Source organism: Rhipicephalus sanguineus, chromosome 3, assembly GCF_013339695.2.
Source record: "Rhipicephalus sanguineus isolate Rsan-2018 chromosome 3, BIME_Rsan_1.4, whole genome shotgun sequence".
NCBI classification, from domain to species: Eukaryota; Metazoa; Arthropoda; class Arachnida; order Ixodida; family Ixodidae; genus Rhipicephalus; species Rhipicephalus sanguineus.
The window spans coordinates 93,891,805-93,912,295 of NC_051178.1; the positions used below are offsets into that span (position 1 = coordinate 93,891,805).

The following is a 20,491-nucleotide window of genomic DNA, read 5'->3' on the forward strand; positions in this document are numbered from 1 at the left end:
GCCTTCCTCCGTGCCCTTCGCACGAGCTAATTGTTGTGTTTCGGTTTCGGTTCTGTATTGCACTGTACGAATGCCATGGGTTGGTGTTGAAAAACTTTAGTTTTGAAAAGGCCAAGAAGGTGAAAAAAAAATATTTAAAAAATGAAAAAGCAGCGTTGTGGGCGGCCTTCAGGCTGCCGGTTGTGGGCGCCGCTCTGGCGTTCCTGTTTTACCCAGGCGACGTGTAAATAAAAGAGTGTGTGGAGAGTACTCGTCGAGTGCGGACGTTTCTCTGCCTCAGCGCTTCGCGCCAAACCGCGTTTTCGGGCTGGCTGGCGTCCCCGCCGGTCGCGTTGGTCACCGCCGGTCTTCGCCTGCTGCTGCGCCGGGACTACCAGCACGCAACACAGCACTCATGTTTCCCGACGTATTGCCAGATGGCGTCCATATCTCACACAGCGCCTCTTCTTTAATTTACACGACATTTGCAGCGAAGCACGCAGATACGCGGCCAATTTTTTAAGTTAAAATATTATCTTGTCAGTTAATTGGTTCTTATCTAAAGTAAACTTAAGATAACACATCAGATGTATCCAACAATACTCTTTAAATGAACCAGAACCATCCATTCGTACCTGTTTTATTTTCTAACAGCGAAGCTTCTTAGCAAATCGTTCCTTGTGAGTCGATCTCAGAAAACTATCGTCATCTTAACGGGTATGTGCAATTGTGCGGCTACCTAAGAACGAGTGCAAAGAGAGAGACATAAAGAAAGAGAGAAACAGACAGAGAAACGAAAAAAGAGATATAAAAAAGGAAAGAGAAGAATTCTTGCCGAAAAGAATTCTTCACGAGGCGGTATTCGAACACGCGTACCCTCAACCTGAAGGCGAGCGTCCTAACCACTGGGCTATCCTTTTTTTCTTTTTTTTATTGCCTCACACAAGTATTTTCACACACTAATCGTAAACGAGGGAACACTAAAATGATACACCATCAACTGTTAGCTGACGATGTTAAAGTTTTGGCATGTGTAACAACGACTCCACTCTGGAAACCCACTCCGGTACCTTCCAAAATGCCGATGTGGAAGTCAGACCTGTTCGCGATTACTTTAGCGAATGTGTTCTCGCTTTGTCGAAGTGCAGAAAGTGCAGATGAATGTACCGGAGTGGGTTTCCATTCGGCTATCCAGGCACGCTAGCAGAGGATATCATAACGTTGTATAGTATAGTGTAGCAAGGGAGTGGGAAAGAGAAGTGAGCGTGTGTAGGAGGGATGTGATGGTGAGGAGGATGAAAAGCAGGAGGGGAGCTAGCAAAGCGTAGCACATAAAGAATGAGAAAGAGAGGCAGAGAGAACGCCAACGAAAGAGACAGAAAGGACTAGAGAGAGAAAAAAAGATCGAAAGAAAGAGGAAGCAAGCATCGCGTCCGTCTAGGGACCAGATGCCACACAACCTTGCCAAGCCGCGCATGCGCAGTAGCCAAGCCCCGCCCACCGACGGAGACATCGAGCGCCACCTCCGCTCTATAGTGCATTGCCTGTCTGCGTTCTCCTAAGAAGGAAGTCGTGCATCTCGAAGCTAGACGTTTCGGTCGCAGGGGAGTACGAGCAGCGACGGGTCCGTGCTTCGCTGTGCCACACTTTGCGCGACTTAGCGCCAACTTCCCGCAATTTTTTAAAACACATTTTCCGAATACTTGGAAAACCGGAAGCAACGGATTTGACCGCAAAATTATTGGAAGATAAAGAAGAGTGCGACTCCTTACTCGGGCTGCTGAAAGTGTTATTTAACTTAGTGCTATTCTACAGTGGATAATAGGGACGCGTTTGCGCAGAGCTCGGATCGTCAACATGTACTCAATTCACGATGAACTTGCCTTTTTTCATTGCGTCCTCTGCAGCTTCGCTCCGCCTGAGGCGGAAGAGCACCGCAATCCGATATCCACAGAACCACCGGTGAAGTGAGAGAGGGGAAAAAAAGAAACTCATCGCTGAAACGGGATGTGGTGGTGTTGTGGAACCAAACACCGCGGAAGCGTACACGCGCTCAGGACCGTGCTAACAAAAGCCGAGTCCATACAGTAGTCGACTGGACAGCAGCAGAAAACGCGCTTGACGGTCGTTTTCAATAGACGCTATGAATAGGAAGAATCAGGTTACTTGGATTGGGCAGCAGGACCCACCTTATTAAATGACCGACGCTCTCCTGTGTTGCTCCTAGTATCATGTTGTCTTCGCGCGTCTGCGCATTCTGTGACGTGGTCGTCTCTTTGTGCTCGTGTCTTTCTTCGTGCTCGAATCCGCAGTGCGCATGGTCACTTGGTGCAAAGGTTTCAGCGAGCTACTAGAAAAAGAAAGACGACGTCGATAGAATGACAGGGGAGAACAAAATCACAGGCGAGGGTTGTCCCCTGTGATTCTGTATAAATCGTCTTTCGTTCCCTAGTAGCGTGCTGAAAATGTTCACTGTGTTCAATCAACTGGACCCTACGCTAGCTCAATTGGTGCATTTTCATCGGGTCACATAGATATCATGTAATTTGTAAAAGCATGCTACCCTCCTCCTTCACGTTCATATACTCAGTGCCCTGCACGTAAATTTGAGAGCTACCTGCTTTTAGAAAAAGTGCACAGAAGGATGTGCAGACAAAGATGTTCGCATCAATTCATCATTAGTGTCTGGTTTTCAATTATTAGCATATTCACAAGAGTCGCAACAGTGCGAGGCTTAAAGCTTTTTTTTTATTTGCTGTTACAGAAATGCTGGAGCTCTTCTATAACGCCGGGCTCCTTTTAAGATGGGAAGTTAACAGAGAAGAAAAAACATAGCATAAGAGAGCACCTACGAAGAATTTGCGTAACTAAGTCAAGTCATAAAAAGATCAAGTACGCACGAAGTCCATTCACACATCAATACAAAAAATAACGCAAAATACAGTCTAGTGACATAAAAATATCGTTACCATAAAATTCAGTGACATGAGCACCGAACATGTTGGAAATAACGCTACACATAACGTCCAATCACACAACACTAAAATTAGCACAATCCAGCCAGAGACAGACAGAATAACGTTGCACACGAAGCGACACATAATGCGACATGGCCAGGTCAAAGTATAGGCATGAATTCAGCCTAAAGAATTTCTCAATAATTTACAGTTATACCACTCACTTATAGAAATCGTTCATTGCTAATAGCGCCCGTTTTGCAAGGCGTGACTTGACTATGGACCTAGGACTTTCCTGAGGCTGAAAGGTCTACGGTGCAGTGCAAATACATTTTGTCGAGTTCTTAGACGGCAACAGGTACGGCCGTTGTCCAGGAAACCTACTCCTTGAATATCGACAGGTTTTTATGAACCAACAAATTTCCGAACCTTAGCGCAATAAGACAATGTGTTTGTTTGTGGGCTCTTAATTTGCTGCCTAGATTAGCCTCTGTCGTTTCAGTCCATGAGTCACTCTTCCGCCAAACATAATCGTGAATTAGTAAATTAGTCACATGATAAAACTGCATACTACACATTTTTTCACGACGTTTCTTTTTGCAAACGCAAAACGTATGCATGGCGGCAGTTTGTTAGAAGTCTTGTCTGTATATTTTACGGGGCTCCAAGTGAAAAGGCTAAATAGAATCTTAAACCTTCAAGAAACATATATTGGCTATCCTCTTGGCTTCGCTGCAGACGCCCCGCTCTGCAAGGCGAACCAGCACGTGGTGTACGCAGCTTCCCGGCACCAGGAAGTTGAAGTGCATTGCGAGGTCGAAGCAGACCCGAGTAACGTCACCTTCGAGTGGCGCTTCAACAGCACGCTCCAGCAGCGCCCTCTCAAGAGCTTCTGGGTCGAGGGAACACGCAGCGTGGCCCGATACATCCCTCACAGCCACACCGAGTACGGGACCCTGCTCTGCACTGCCTCCAACCGGATCGGCAAGCAGCGACAGCCGTGTCTCTTTCATGTCGTCCAGGCAGGTGGGTTATTTCGCCAATAACACGGTACCTTCCTTTTAGCTGATATCTATCCGGGCCTTGTAAACTCGGTGTGCTGTTCTGGACATCGTCCAATTCCGTTGTATTGTCAGGCTGTATAACGGCTCCATTTTAAACCCGCACTTTCCGTGCGGGCCCTCTGGGCCAGTTGGAGCTGAAGTGGCAGCAAATGCGAAAACATTGCGGAATTCGGAAGTTTTAACACCCAGTACGGCTTAGGACGTCTAGTTTTATTAGTGTTTTAACTTTGGCATCAATAAAAAGAAAAGAGGCGGTTCTCAGTTTATTTATGACTGCTGGTAGTATAATATAGGCGAAGGAATCTAAAGCGCCGAAATATTTTATTGGTGACAAAGTCACCTCATATAAGCAGTGCTAGAACGTGGAGTCTTTAACGAACTTGGCACATACCAGAAACAGGATTTCTTGCAGGTGCATTATCGAGCAAAGAGATTGACTGCACAGCGACTTTTAACTCGCGTATTTTTCGTGCGTCGCTAATCTTACGGAATTAACAACAGTTTCTTCCCTCTCAGGTTATGTTCACGGTAAAACTTTTGTGGCCGGAATTTAAATAAGCACTCGCTAATGTCAACGAAAGCACTGCCTCATTTATTTAAGGAAGCATTCACAAGACCTTAGGTTAAACACATGTCCTCCTACAAAGAATCACGAGAAGAAAGCACGAGATTTTTTTGCGTAAAATATATGCTAGATGGCACGTTTTCTGTGTGTAACGAAATTGTTCGAGCATAATTGAGTGGTTTTATATTTTTAAATAAATAAAAATATATAGTCGAGGTACTTGATTACAAAAGCACACGGTTGTATATAAGAAGCGAAGTTTCTCAGAGTATTGGCGAGAAATATTACTTCAGTGAGCCCTTAATTTTTAGCGTTGAACGCATTTACTCCAGAGGTCATATGGCAGTGCTATAGTTCCGCGTGGTAACAGTGTGTAGATACGATATGACGAGATTCCTGCGCAAACAAACACACACTTTCGGGGTCCATTTTTATTGCCTGCCATACATATATGACGTCAGGATATTACGAAATGTTTACTATTTTACAAATTGTAGGCCTCCACTGTGTAATTGGCGTCGCTGTAAATAAGAGCCTCTCGGCAGTGTTGCTTGAAATTTTCTAGCGCAGGAGTTATTCACGGGACGTTTCGCTGGGCTGCATCCGCACACAGAGGTGCTTTTCCACAGCACTAAAAAAACTGTTATGATGTACTTACAAACTGTATTCCATGACGCGGGCAACATTGCTGCAAAGTTTGTCACCGCATTTGGGGCCACAACATCCCTACTATCTCTCATCGTTTCGCTATCAAACATACAATGGCTTCGACTGTGCATGTTTGACGTAAATTATTCAACTTGGAGTCTTGCACAGAATGAACTAGCAGGGAGTATTTCCAACAAGAGTAGTATCGATTGCTGCGCAATGACGTCTACAAGGTGACTATACTTATATCTTAATTAGCCGCGGACAGAATTCCACGCTTCTTCCCGGGTGTCATTTTACAGGAATAATTTATTCAAATGGCTTTTTGTTTGGTGAAAATAGAAACGTTACCGCGTGCTTATTTTTATTCGCCCTTCCTATGACATGCCATGTTTATCGTTCATTGCCATGTTGAAAATTTTGCTATCTCAATTTTCATGACGCACCTGGAAGCAGGACCTCCGGGGCCCGTAGAGAACTGCTCCATCACGAACCAGACTGAGGGATCACTGCACCTTGAGTGTCAGGCTGGCTCGGACGGTCATCTGCCGGCGCACTTCGTCCTCTCCGTGCATGATGTGCTTACGGCCACTGTTGCCGCTAACTTCACAGCCGACAAACCAGATTTTTGGGTAAGCCCACTCCTCTCTTTAGATCTCACTGCTGTAGGCAACTTACGTGCTTTCAACGCTGCGGTGATTTGTTCGGCAAGCGAAAAGTTACCGAAAGAGAAAGGAATGGACACACATGATGCATGATGATGATCGACGATTGCCTTATGAATGGCTCAACCCCCTCTGGGAGTTCGCCAAGAAATCGAATAATTTATAGAAAAAAGTGTTCACATATGAATTCTATGACTAATGAATGATAGAATAGTTAGAATAAATGAATAACGCTAACTTAAAAATTCAAAATCAGAACCGCCTTGATTCAATTAGGAATTTTTGTACAGCGGAACAGACATCCTGGTGACAATGACCTAATGAAAGGCTCCCAAGGATAGAATATTAGAAGGAATGTGATACAATCTAATTCGAATAAATGCCGCTTTGCGAATGTTTTTCCTGAGTATTACATGATAAAAAATAAGGTTCAACTGTTTCGTGCTTGTTGCAAAGCGAGCAAAGAGGGGAAGGAGCCAGACATGCTCTATGCATATAAAAGTTTAGTTTTGAAACGCGACATTGTAATTTAATGAAAATAACTTCATCTTTTCTTGTTGAACCAAAATTCCTGCACCAAGGGAACAAGAGGTGCCGATATTCATTTAGATGAGTGATTAATATTTTACTGGAGTCTTGAATTATGGCACGTTTCTAAATCTGTGACGAAATATTTGCTGATGTGGCAATATTTGAGAATATCGGAACACTGAGAGCGGCTTTCGCCAGAGCGTCCGCCATTTCATTCATTTTTATCCCTTTATGGCCCGGTACCCAGATTAGTCTGATTAAAATTACGTGGGTGGGAACTAGAAAATGTAATGTACGTGATAATTGAGAATCACTATTTGCAGCGTGTGCTGAACACAAAGATAATGAATCTGTAACTATGGCGATTCTTGAGGTTGATGGGCTGAGCTTTCGTAAAGCCACAATCACCGCTAGAAATTCCGCCGAAAATACTGATAAGAAATCGAGAAGTCTTAATGAGAATGACCATTTGAAGGTCTCGGAGAAAATACCAATACCAGATTTTTCTTCGGATTGTGAGGCATCTGTAGCTATGATATTTGTTGTATTTATCGCCTCTAAATGCCTTTGTAGTAGTCCGTTAATTATCTGGTAAGACAAATTTTTGGCATGATTTGATTATATACGTCGTGAAAAATTATTTCAAGGTTGTGTCTTTCCTTGTAATTGGAAGGAACTTCATTCAGTTTAACATCTAATGGTGCAACAAGTGATTGTACATAATCCACCTGCGGTGTATGAAACCGAGGCCAGTAAGATTGAAAAAATAACGCTGGCTGAGACATGAAACTAATTTTTAGTTTTATAGGATATTCATACATCTTTAGAAATGTTTGTACGGTTAGTACCTTAAATCTGCACAAAAGAGAGGGCAATCTTGCCTCTAAGTAGAGGACATCATTACCATGAATTTCGGTAATCAAAGAGAGCTGCCTTCGGTTTCTTCTGCGGAATTTTCTCACCATGGATGTAGCAATCTGCTTCAAGTAAAATATCTTATTATCGTACCACACTTCCCATAGGAAAAAGTCTATTCGCATCAAACCAGTTATTTAAAAAAAATGAAATATCGAGCACCAACCTTGGTAGCACGGCCCGTAGCCATGGGGAGGGGGGAGCGCTAGGCTGCCCCCCCCCCCGTAATTTTGGTGAAGTGGGTGTTTCTACTACAAAAAATGATGAAAATAGGTGTTATTCTCAAATATTCAAGGTTTTCAGCAAGTGCCTTCCCCCCCGAAAAAAAAAATCCTGGCTACGGGCCTGCTTGGTTGATATACGGATGCGGATAAGGTGTTGTGGATGATATATGATATTTTATGGCTCAAGCGCCACGATAAGGTGTTGTGCTGCTAAGCGCCTTAGCCACATTTCGATGGGGCAAAATGCTGTAAAAACCCGGTTTGTTTTGATTTAGCAGTGCTTAATCCCTTATGTTAAAAATTAACCCGCAGTCCCTAACTATGGCCTGCCAAGCTATGACATTATACGTCATGTCGTGACATGTAATTGTAGACATTTGTGTCATGCATGTGTGCTGTTCATAGCACTAAAACGGTGCGTATACCATTTTTCTTGTTATATATTTTCTTTAGCGGCGTCATACGCAAACATACGGAAAATTTGGAATGGCGTAAGGAACGTTTCCATGGGTATAGCACATTGCATTACATAAATATAGCTTCTGTGTCAAAAACTGGTAGCGTTAGCACAGAAGATCTGTGTAGTACGGAGTTGTCAGCGTAACGCAAGTCCTCTAAGCCACGCTATAAAGGTGCACCTTCAAATAGGCGAATGAGGAGGAGCGTATCAAAAAGAGAGAGAAGTTAGGCAGTGGAGTTTTTGTTGAGTGAGATACTGCTTTATCTGACAAGCCCTAACTTAGGAAACACGTTGTTATGGTATTGATACGCAACGAGCGCTGATAGCTCTTCTCACAGTGTAAAAAGAGGCGCGCGATATTATCTATTGTGTCATGGTACCTTTCACTCAAGAATGCGTTGTGAATGAAGTTATCCTGCCGTGAACGATGGGATATAAAGTTTGCATATAATAAAGCTGACGAAAGTGTTGCGAAGACCCATCCAAGGCTACCGGACTTAAATTTTTCTCAAGAGCGAAATGTCGTGTTCTGATGGGCGGCACGGGAAAGGCAAAGCGGTACCTTCTAACGCACCGAAGTGCTTGAGAGCAATGCTATGTCGTGCGCATCAAGGAAAGTAAGAAGATTAGGAGTGAAGTCGACAAGCACATCCAAGCGAACCGCCTCTGAAGCCATTCCATCCTCTCATCGTTTTTTCTTGCTGGTTGTCAAACGCGTTGCAAAATTGCGACTTTCGTTTGACAGAGAATTAAAAGAAACAAGTACAGAGCACGGGCGGCAAGCATACAAAACGCGTGCCGCGAAAACACCCACCAAGCTGAGGAACCCGCGACGTAGGCGTTTGCGTTTAGCGCAGGCAGCAAACATGTCCTGAAGTCAGACTTGCGGCGCACCACTTACCAGTCATATTGAACGGTCACGTGTTTGTGGTAGATTACTCGTATTGATGTGGATTGTTCCTCTTTTTATCTTAAAAGACAGAGAGAGTGGAAAGGGGAAGGGGAGACTTATATTCAATGCTGTCAAGTGGTACTGCCTCCTTCGTTTTCTGCACTCATTGTTGGTGCGAACGTAAGCTTAGTCACGAGCTTATTTTTGTGTTTCAAGCGGTTTGTTTTCTTTTGTTGATTTTGAGCCGAAGGAAGAATTCAAGCGCCACTAGTACGTTGCTGAAAACAGCGTGTTGTGCTTTCCTTAAATCCGCCTGCACTTCCAGGATAGAGCGTACTGGCCCAGGCTGACCTTTCCGCGTTCTTTCAAAAAAATGCCTCTCTTGTTCTTGACACTCTGGGAATTAAAAATGGTAATCTTCCAGTTATATAATTTACAATACTACGCCTTAGGCCATCATGTGGTCAACAAAAGATTGCTCGATGATACTCTGCCTCAATGTGAACAATATTTACTTAGTCTTCGGGTAAGATAATCCCGTCTTGATTTCAAGATTTTACCTACTGATAGCAACGATGAGCATGTATAAACTCACTTTCAATCAGTAGTGCTCAGTGAAGCATGAGACTAGCTAACGAAAAGCACCAACTATTTTACCAGTGCAGCCTAGCGTAGCGGTGCATATGCGCTAACCTGTATCTGTGAATGAAATCAGTGACGAAGTGTCCTTTCTAGGGGACGTTAACGCACGCTGTTAACGTCGCCATGCTTATTACTTAAGTGTGATTGCGGTCGAACTTCACCTAATGAAAGAGGTGCACACCTCAACAAGCTATTGTATTGACTACTGCGCGAATCGATAAGCTCAGACATTCGTCTTTCTGTAAGGCATACTGCTATGCTCTGTGATTGCCAATTGTGTTACCTCAAATGGCACCATAAACACATATGATTGATTTTATATTGACAGGTTCACGACCTTCTTCCGGGCGTAGAGTACTTCTTAGTGATATCATCTGTGAACGAGCGTGGCCGGAGTCCCGAGCTTACCATTCTGCCCCCTATTATGCCCCTAGTGGGCAAGCTCACCAAGTCGGGTAAGAGTCAAATTTGTAACATCGTATGCCTCATTTGTTTGTTTATTTATTTGCTCCGAATAAGCTGTACGTCACTTTTGGTCAACTTATACCTAGGTTGTAGGTATTGTTCCATCGAATGACAAAGTCTGGTAATTCTTACAAGCGCACCCTGCTGTACCACTATAATAGCAGCTGTTCTGCACACACATACATTATTTATCATTGTCAGCTAAAGAAACTGCTGGAAGCTCGATGATTGTGTGTCCGCTACTTGCATGCCCGCAGCTGAATGATAACATTTATACCAGTCATTGCAGGTCGTAATGTACCAGTCAGATTTTATGTTCCAAAGCTACATAAAACATTGCGGAGTAGCCTATAGGGTTCTGCTTCCCAATGAATCAAAAATTTCATTTTTCTCAAAGTATTTTCCCACTTTCTGTATTTTAGCTTTTTGCCATATTCAGTTTCCTTGGTCTCTTGAGTCGTTGATACGTTTGCCCTAGCTGTGAGATTTCTGGAAGCAGATTGATCGTCCCGGAAAGGCGTTGTTCCCGGCTATGGTTTCCAAACCTTCACCACCCTTAACCTGTAAAGGTTAAGGTTGGTGAAGACCTGTAAAGCTAACTTTCAGAGAAGCCTTTCTTGATTTCTTGTGTCGCTTTTCGCAACTGCTAGCTGACTGAAAGCTTATGCTAGATAATTTGCTGGATTACGCTTGAAAATGGGAAATTACGTTTGTATTCTGAAAAATGTACTCATTCGTCAGCGTTAACTGGCCCTACGAAAAGCTTATTCGATGACATTCGAGCTCGCTTAGTCTCCCTGTAACGTTTTGGCTCTAAGAGCCTATGTACTACGTTGTGATATGAACGTCTGGGGTAGTCAATAGGTGATCACAAAATGTTTACATCGCTGTAAGCCTAATTAAGGATTTACTACTCGTTCAGTTTATTACAGCACTTTCGCGTAACACTGCAAACGAGTAATAGCTCCTATAGTTATTTATTTATGGTATATAACCTAAAAAGACAAGCAACTGGTAACCCCGCTACGGCTATCATCGCAGCCCAAATGGACGTCATTTTTATGAATGTTGGACAATGTGTAGAAATGTGCACATTATATCCGTGTTTATTCTTGTGTCAGTGATCATTTACCATTCCCCTGTTGTTGATGCAGGCAGTGCAGCAAAAATCTACTCGAACGTCTTGCTCATCGCGGTTGTCGTGTCCGTGTCGCTTCTCTGCCTGTTGCCACTCATCGTGTTTGCGGCGGTGAAGCTGAGGAGAAGTGACTTCTTCAACAAGAGTGAGTATACATCGCCTGTAGGAAATCACGCGCCTTCGCTGGCAAACTCTGAAATAGTGACGAAGACTTTGGGACGTTTACATGTCGCGCCATATCTCATAGGTGGCCTCACTACACGCCGAAACTGAAATAAAAATAGGTATACACACCTCACGAAAAGATGCCTGTACTCAAATTGACTCGCAGCTATACATACCACAGACCCAAAGGTGCATTTCGTTAAAATGCAGCGTTGTGTCTACAAATCGCGGAAGATTTCTAGTACATTTGAATATTTTGAAGAACTCACCATGGGACTACGAGCCTTAGTCAACAAATGTATTTGAATATTAAGGCGACGTAAACAGCTGGTTAAATTATCCTACGTTCTGAAACATATGCGCACCGCTTCGTATGCCTTGGCTCATAATACCAGTATAGTTGTTTTACAGAAAGTATAGGTAACATGTCTCTCTTCCTTTCCAAATGTGTTTTGCAACCATTGAGATGATCGAATGACATTAAATGTAGCCCACACGACTGCTAGCAATATCTCTTTCTGGAATATAGGACCGGATGTTATACTGTTTCCTTGTCCTGAAGTAACCTGTGAGTTCGAGCTAGTTGGCATTACATACTTGGCCACGGTTAAGCGCAAAACGTTTCGAGGAATGGACGAAAAGACGCCTGTCCGTGTCTATTGGTCCTTTCGTCCAAACGTTTTGCGCTTAACGATGTTCAATTATCTCGAAGCAGTACGTCATTTTTTTGGTTTACGTATTTATCGTGAATATTGCATGACGAGGTGCGTACCACGGTCGTTGGTAACCTAAGCGTCAGAATCGATGGTGTATACACCACGTCTCTCTCTATATAGCAGAAATATTTGCACCCTACGTTGGTGTATTAGCATACGCGAGCTGTACCATTAGGCTTAGTTTCTGGGAATGTTTGATTGCGACAAATAATCGAACTGCAGGGAAGCGAGGATAACAAGGTAAGCTCAGATGTACTCGTTCGAGCGTACTCAACTAACACAACCCTCACGCCGCGGACAATGCAGTGCGGGCAAGTACGTAGCTGACAGCAAAAGCATCAGCAATTGAGGTGAACTTCAATTAGTATGCCAAGGAGTGTTCAACGTCAGAGGCATTGAACATTGACTTTTTCGGTAAAGTTTGAGACCTTTTCGGAGGAGAGCCAAACAAACTAAATGAGGGCGCAATCAATTAGTTCAAATGAAAAAGAAATTAAGTATGTGAACACTTTGATCGTCTCATCGAGTGTCTCATATGCACGCTTAGGGTTTGCTCAATGCTTTATGCACTTTCCGTCGTCGTTAACGCGTTTCAAAAACATATGTTCCTTGAAGTAAAATCTAATTGTTAGTCTGCGCGTGTGCGTCGTCTTTCCTTCTCGAGCCATTTAACGCTGCTGTCAATAAATTTCACAGGGTTCAACTCTCAGGGAACTAAAAAAACGAACACAATTTTAATGTTTTTGTCCTGATACAATATGCCAGCTGCAAGACATTTACAATCAATATGGGCTCTGTGGTATTCTACTTATTTTAAAGCTCAGATCTTAGGCGCACGTTCCTGCGTTGAGCGGCGTCGCCGTCGCCATCTGTGGCGTAAACGATAGACATGGAAAATTAAAACTAGAAAAATACAGTAAAACCTCGGTGATACGAATCTCGCGGGGTTACCAAAAATATTCGTATCATGCGAAATTTGTATCACGAGAAAACATGGAAAATTGGTATGCGACAAAAGAAAGTTATCGTACGTTTTGATTTAGTGTTTCTCAGGGTCGCCGCGACGTCATGAACAGCTCTGAATGGTTCCCAGTAAAGTTTTTAGACGTCAGCGATCACACTTGTAAATATATGGTGCATGCGTGCGTGTGTTATTAATGAACAAGATGTGTTGTGCCACGTGACTGTTAGTAGCCCCTTCCTAATCGTCCTACACTTTTCTGCATGACACCAGATTACTGCAGCGTAAGTGACTAAGAAGCGCTTTGCACACGTTAGATAGAGGCTCAGGCCAATTAAGCTCCTTCGCCAAGACCGTCCGCTTCGTCTCTTGGGGTCTTCGTCCACGTTTCATGGGACTTCATGACGGACCCGCAGCCCAAGTTTCAGTCTTGTTTAATGGAAAGCCTGATTGCGGGGACATGGCATGCATCGACGTGGCAGCCACGTGTTAACACAGTACAAAGACGCTGCTGCCTCGAGCGCAGGTTCACGCGTCAACACGTCGAGAAAAAAAAAGCGTGACGTCAACGTCATCTGTAATATAAACGCGAAGGCGCATAAAGGCCTCCAAGATTCGCGCGCACTATTTTGCAGGCAACGACGCACCGTTGATGGCCGCGCAGCGCTCACGCCCGCGCCCGCGCGTGGCTGCCGCGTCTGCCGCGACAGCTCGGGCAGCGCCTGTTCGTACCTGTGCGCTAGCGTACGTTCGTATCAAACGTCGCGGGGTGCAAATCGGTTCGCAACAACCGTACTCCAATACATTGCAGGCTAATGGGCCTTGGCCGGGACCACAGAAAAATTCGTATCATCCCGAAATTCGTATGAGCCGTGATCGTATCACCGAGGTTTTACTGTATACCTAAAACTGAATGGAACCTGAACCCGGGCCCTCTGCGTGGGAGTCTAGTATTCTACCACGGAGCCACGCTGTCTTTTTGCTTTCATGGTATTTATTATAAATGTGCGCAGTTAGCATACATAGCAAACAAAATACTCAAGGCGGCCTCTACCAGCTGTTTTCTTATAATTTTTTTTATAACACAGAGCCACGCTGTGCTTGAAACTCATTTGCAAAAGGCCCTATACAGGCGGCATGTCGGGCAAGGAATCGCGTTAACCTATGTAATATAGCGTGGAAAAAGAGTAAAATGACGACCGGTCATCACACAATGCTAATTACGCAACGTGTGTGTGGTTTAATTCTTCCCACCCACTGTAAAGTACTCAGCCATAATTCTTCGTCATTAGCCACATGCAGCATCAACTGCACCTAATACCTTCCAGGTATGTAGTGGGTACCTCGATTACCCGCAGAAACACGAATAATGACATAGTGGGTGCTGTCCTACTTCACAAAAATTAAGATTTATGGCGTAGTCGATACCTTCCGGAAAACTAAATCTTAAACACAGTTGGCCTTACCCTAACACGAAGCTGCGCTCAGAATTCGCATTACGCAGTAAAGTAATTGTCGGTGAAATTTTTTGAGTTCGGCGGAAAATACCTACGCCATTATGAGTATCATTTGTTGATGATGATGATGAATTAACTTTATTGATTGCCCTGCGAATTGGTGGGATGGGCCTGGATCCCGCCTAGGCTTCTTAGCTTTAATTTATTTTTTAAGTTTCATTTTTATCACCTGATACTGTTTCTACGTAAGCAAGAAGAAATAAGGCTTTTAGTTAACAAGTAGCCGCATAAACAAGGTTTATATAGAAAGCGAATTTCAGCAGTACTTACATTGCACGAATTTTTTTTATTTGGTTCACAACAGCATACTGCGAGGCTGCGAAGTGCGGTAACATGTCAGTCCTTCTTTGCCACGCGAATAGAGCTACGCCATTGTGCTTATACAAAAAACGGAAGAAAGGACCGGCCCAGAAAAAAACGCGCTCGTCCTCCTACCCCACGGTTTGACAGAAAAATAACCATATTTGCTCCTACCAAATTGTACAAAATACACGAAGAAAAAACGACGAGATGGTATTCATTCTTTAGAAACGCAGAGGAAGGGAAAACAGATGCGGTGCGGTGCATTCTGCTTAAATGAAGTTCGAAAAACAAGGCACTCTCTTAGAATAATTAAGCTAGAGAACTGACGGACTCGTATTTTCAAAGGCGGCTTCATTCATTATATGTTTCATTCATTACAACCACGCGCTTTTTACATTAACATCAACGGCACCGCCCGAGTGGAACGCTTTCAGATGCGCTATGACACGCCCTGTACGAGACAAGGCGTATTGATTAGGACCTCGCAAGCAGGAGGCAATGTCGGGCTGAAAAGAGATACATGTATTTGCCTTAGAGTATATGTATATCTCACTGCAGTGTTTTATGTAGTCGTGCAACGAGGGCGCCAATCTTGGATACTCTGCCGATGTACGAAACGAGTTCTTGTTTCTTTTACTCTTCGTTAATTAAAAAAGGACGTCATGTTGCCTTTGATCTCGCTATTATAAATGTACGGCAACATAACCTGGTGCGCATTGATATACCGGTTCGCTCGTGGAGTTTGAAAAACAAAAAAGAAAACGTGAGTTTGGGCGGGATTTCTGTAATGTGCGAGAAAAACAGCATAAATCACTGTTCATTATAATGGCCATTCGACAAGCATTAAAATAATAAGAAGAATGAACGGTGAGAATGGTATTCTCAATGCTGTTTCTTTCAACATAGTTCGCTATGATTTGCTATGTACGTATCAAATATTTGTAAGAATTGTCGATCTGCGCCCATAAGGTCAAAAACACCGTAAAGTAACGATTTTGATGTTTTGCAAGAAATTTACCACCCGCTTTGAAATACTTTCCTTCGTCCCTATCTTCTGGTCTCTCGTAATATTCTTCCGGCCTAGCGAATATTAAGCAAGAATCCTAACATATTTTTTATTTTATAATTGTTGCGTAGGTCGCGTGGCCAAGAAAGACAGCACAGAGAGCGACGCTTGTCCATCTACGACGACCGCAAGTCCTCAAGAGGCCATGCAGCTGCAGATATCCTCGGTTTACCCGAAGGAAGACAACCAAGTTTGGATCGTTAAGAAGAGCACCGGCCTATGAGCGTGGGACGTGCTGTGGCGACACTGTCCCCAGCGTGTAATTTCGACGCAACAGGATGCCAGCATAGCACGGGCGGACTAGTGTGTCCTATCTTGCGGCGTTGTACTGATGCCTATGACACTGCTTGACACTGATGCCTATGTATGACTGGGCGTCATTAACTGTGATGTCTGTGTGTTGGAAGAACGAAACGATGAAACCCTTGTTCTTCGAGGGACGTTGATCGGTTGGTTCGCCTGAGTGAGACGCACTTCACAGTCTTTGCCAGACCGTGACAATGAACAGGAGCATGAAACAGTGGCGTGGATGTGTGACGGACGCGTAATAGATGGCGCTCAAAAAACGTTGCTGGCCGTGTTGATGAGTGAAAGTGAAAGTGTCGGAAGGCTCATGGTTTCGCGTCTGCGCTTTATAAGCATATTTGCTTATGCTGACCTTCCTACCTGTGTGCCCATTTCTGCGCTGAACTGAGCCGACAAGTGGCAACCGCGCCCCACGCGTGACGCGATGACCCTGCTCAAGCGTGTGTGCCATTGGAGGATTGTGAAAAGCTCTGGACTGTTTCTGGAATGCTCCACTGGGCATGAGTGCCTCAGCCAGTGCACCTTCTGGGTTTCCCGGTCATTGGAGAGGCATCTGTTTGTGCTAAAAAATAACAAAAAACTCTGATAGTTGGGCACACTGTGCTCAGATGCTCTGGATTCGGAGAGCAGAGCAGCGCTCCGTAACAACCAACATTTAATTTGTAGATGCTTGTGTCATGAATCACTAGTGACAGAGAGAAAGCGATACTCACACAACACTGTGGCTTCTTGTAACTGCTCGCATTTTCACACTACAAAGCGACGAAAGGAGAAAAAAAAAACACATTGTGTGTTGTTCACTGCGACATGTAATTATGCATTGTAACGTGTCATCGGGTATTACCCTCACACGATTTTGAATATTGTTTTGTTGTTCCCCCTCTTGGCCGTGTGTTCGGTGTTTTACATAGCTCAAATTCGTTCAAGTAATTGTCTTAATTTTGCTACTATACTAGTTTTTAACAAAGAAGTTATCGCTCAATACCTAATTAGGCATGCTTACAAAATATTAAAATAAGATTATGTGTATGCGATTGAATAATCACGTGATGTAAAAGGACAGCTACATAAGTACATATGCAGTAGCAACAAATACAGCGTTGGTGGTGAAACGACAGGGAATAGCTACTTCTTTTCAAAGTAATTAATGACTTGTGTGCAGGTTCGAACGATACGGTAATAAATTGTAAGGAGCTTTCGCTTTTAGCATTTTGTGTCATTAAGCACTGTTATTTAGTCATCAAGATATAATAAAAGCAATATGAGTGTTCTCTATCGTGTTGCTCAAGAGCGCTTATAGGGCACTAGATGTAAAATCGAATTTGGTCTGTTCTTCTAGGCATCCCATCGAATACACCATACTGAAGTTGTCAGGCAGGCTGGCGCATTTTGTAAGAATACTTGTTTGGATCATAGTTTCGCGGCCTAGAAAAGACTGTTTTTTATGTTTACATTGAGCTCTTAATCATTCATGAAATGATTTAGGAACTGCAAAACACGTCTTCGAAGTAAGCTGTTTCAGAATCGGGCGCCTCCAACTTTTCTTTATGATACTGCATTTTCCCGGAAAAAAAATCTACTAGGACTCCGAGGGAATGTCACAAGTAACATATGTAAATATCTTATGAAAAACACCGGACCGTTTGTACATATTTCAAACTCACTTCGATGATATCTTGCGCTTCGCCAGATCTCCTGTCACATGAGTCACACAAGTCTTAAGTAAAGATTGTCAGAGGGAAGAGCTAAAACCATGAATGTAAAGAAGAAAGTGTGGTCGAAGAATATGAAATTCAAAGCCAGAAGGATATTGAAACCGCAAAAAGTTGCACTGTTGAATGAAAACGAAGTTTTGCTATGAAAAACAAACGTTCTCTCGTTGCCTGTGCTGTACTACTTATGTTTGTCGCTTTAAAATGCTTGGGGAGATGTTATTTTTATATTCCCAGGGATGTATACACTCCTCGAGCTACATGTGTCCTTCAAGCATGCGAGACTGCATTGCCTGCTTAGTGCAGGTAACTTGATTTCCGCGTCTTTCTTCTTGCGTCATGAGTGTGCGAGACAAGTTCGTTGAAGTTTGCCGTTGACATGGACAACACCGTTTGTGTCATCACCAGGTTGTAGTTATCTTTACATGAGTGTACTTATCGTTAGACTGTTTCCACGATTCGCGATCTTTACGAAAATTGTTGGGTGCGTCGGAGTGATGGGTGGCTTAACTCGAGAAAAAGAGTAATAAAACGCCGCTACCTATACCGAGGGGGGGGGGGGGGGGGGGAGGGTGAGAGACAAGCGTTTGTTGGGGAACGCGTGTGTTCCTGTGGTGTGTGTGACGTTATTATTGTGCTGGATTCACGCGTATGTATGATATGCTACATTTGTATGCGAGATGTGTCACACCTGTTTGTTCTCATCACCTTTCTTGTTTCATTTCTTTAGTTATTTTTTGTCGAAATCGTTGACAATAAAGTTGAAGTTGACTTTCATGTTGCATCGTACTCTAAATGCGCTGTTATCCGCGACCCATGCGGAGAATAGTGATTTCTGGTTAAGCGTGACAGAAAAACGTTTTTCACAAAAACCGTACACGAGATGATTTTTTATTTCGCAGCTATCTGTTCCTAGAAGACTGCAGTATGACGTCAGGGAACGTTAAAGATGCCAAGGTGGTCGAAATTTCAGGAACGCTATCCACTGTGGCGCGCTTCATGATCGTATCGTGGTGTTGGCATATTAAATTCCAAGAAAATACTACTACTACTACTGCTACTACTACCTCTACTACTACTACTACTACTACTACTACTACTACTACTACTACTACTACTACTACTACTACTACTACTACTACTACTACCTCTACTACTACTATTAAGAATGCCGTAAAAAAGCAGGAATTGTGCCTGTCCTGTAAGGAAAGGTGAACAAACGCCGTGGCATTCACCAACTACAGGCCTCTTTACTTAATCTTCCGATTTAATTAGCTTGGTATAAGGGTAATATCCACTGTGCTAATATTTTCGCCGTCAAGAGACAATGAAAAGGCAACATGTTGTATTCATTCACTTACAAGTACAGCCTTCTCTTAGCAACAAAGCTTTAAGGAAAGTTGCGTGCAGCAGTTAAACTTGTTACAATACATTTATGGTACAAGACGAAGCCTTCAAAGAAAGATTTATAAAAATTAGCTGTCATTATCTAAGAAGTGATAACCACTTCGTGGAGCGCAATATCATCAACTGTGGCTTCTTTTGGTGGCATGTATGCGGAAAAGCAGGTGACGTTTTTCTCAAAGGCCCGTTTTCCTTCTTATATGTTTTTACAAATACTTTTCGTCTGATTAGTCCAGTCGTACGACCAATCATTTCTATTCTTAAACACACAGCATCAAAATAAAAACAGGGCATAACATATAAGGTTGAACCGGTTTTCATTCAAAAGAAAGCTGATATTCCAATTTCGGCAAAATTTGAACTCTGATTAGGGAAGCGCTGTCTTAAGTAGACATATGAAGCAGTTTATATTTATATCAAAAGTGCTTCATAAACATCTTTTTCTGAATTACGCAATAAGACAATGTGCTCTCATTCGGTGAAATCCAACACTTTCTACAAGCGCGAAACAAATGTCCATGCCAGTAAATTTGGCAAGAAGGTCTCGAGACATCCCATAAATGTATGATGCCCCCTCAGTGACGACAGTAGATCGTCACTGAGGTTTTGCAGGTTGATTTTTACAGGTTGACTGTCATGAGTGGATTCGCCACCTTTTATGTGTGGTGAATACTGGCGCACGACGACGGGATGGACTTTAATTAGCAACAAGACATGCGTAAGAATGAAGTGCTATATCTTTAGTGCTTTCATACAGAATTATTAGAGATATGCTAAAGCAACATCTTCGCATACAAATCGGTGGAATGGTTAGTTGAAATTATGCAGTCGGATATTGTACGTTGACACGGAATTGGTATGCATTTATTATCAAGTTTTCAACATTTCCGCTAGCTGTAATTGGTAAAAAGCAGTACTGGGTTGTTGCAAAGGAGTACTGGGTATTGTAAATATTTATATGCTTGAGGTTGTCTTAAAACTAAATATTTAGCAATTGTTGTCTGCTGTGGCCAACCGATGCATTATCATGAGCCTTCAAATTTTTGGAAGCGCAATTTACTCTGATAGCGGCGAACTACCATCATCATCGTCATCATTATTAACATGGTCATCAGCTTGCCCTATGTGCACACGCTAACGAAGGCATCTTCTAATGATTTGAAATTTAGGCTGTCTTGCGTGACCTGATTAAATTT

The 20,491-nt window shown here is 43.2% G+C and overlaps 1 protein-coding gene across 2 annotated transcripts in view; it reads left to right on the forward strand.

The window, feature by feature from the left end:
* The window catches only part of LOC119386846 (hemicentin-2), a 283,270-nt gene extending 264,528 nt beyond the window's left edge, over positions 1–18,742 (forward strand). Inside the window, exons 8-12 of one of the 2 annotated variants that reach the window (XM_049413266.1) lie at positions 3,675–3,962; positions 5,667–5,845; positions 9,871–9,997; positions 11,162–11,290; positions 15,945–18,742. In XM_049413266.1, coding sequence (XP_049269223.1) covers positions 3,675–3,962; positions 5,667–5,845; positions 9,871–9,997; positions 11,162–11,290; positions 15,945–16,096 — 875 coding nt within the window. In that variant the 3' untranslated portion in view covers positions 16,097–18,742. The remainder of the gene's footprint in view (positions 1–3,674; positions 3,963–5,666; positions 5,846–9,870; positions 9,998–11,161; positions 11,291–15,944) is intronic. The other variant, XM_037654114.2, reaches the window with a different exon arrangement.
* Positions 18,743–20,491: the final 1,749 nt, after the last annotated feature.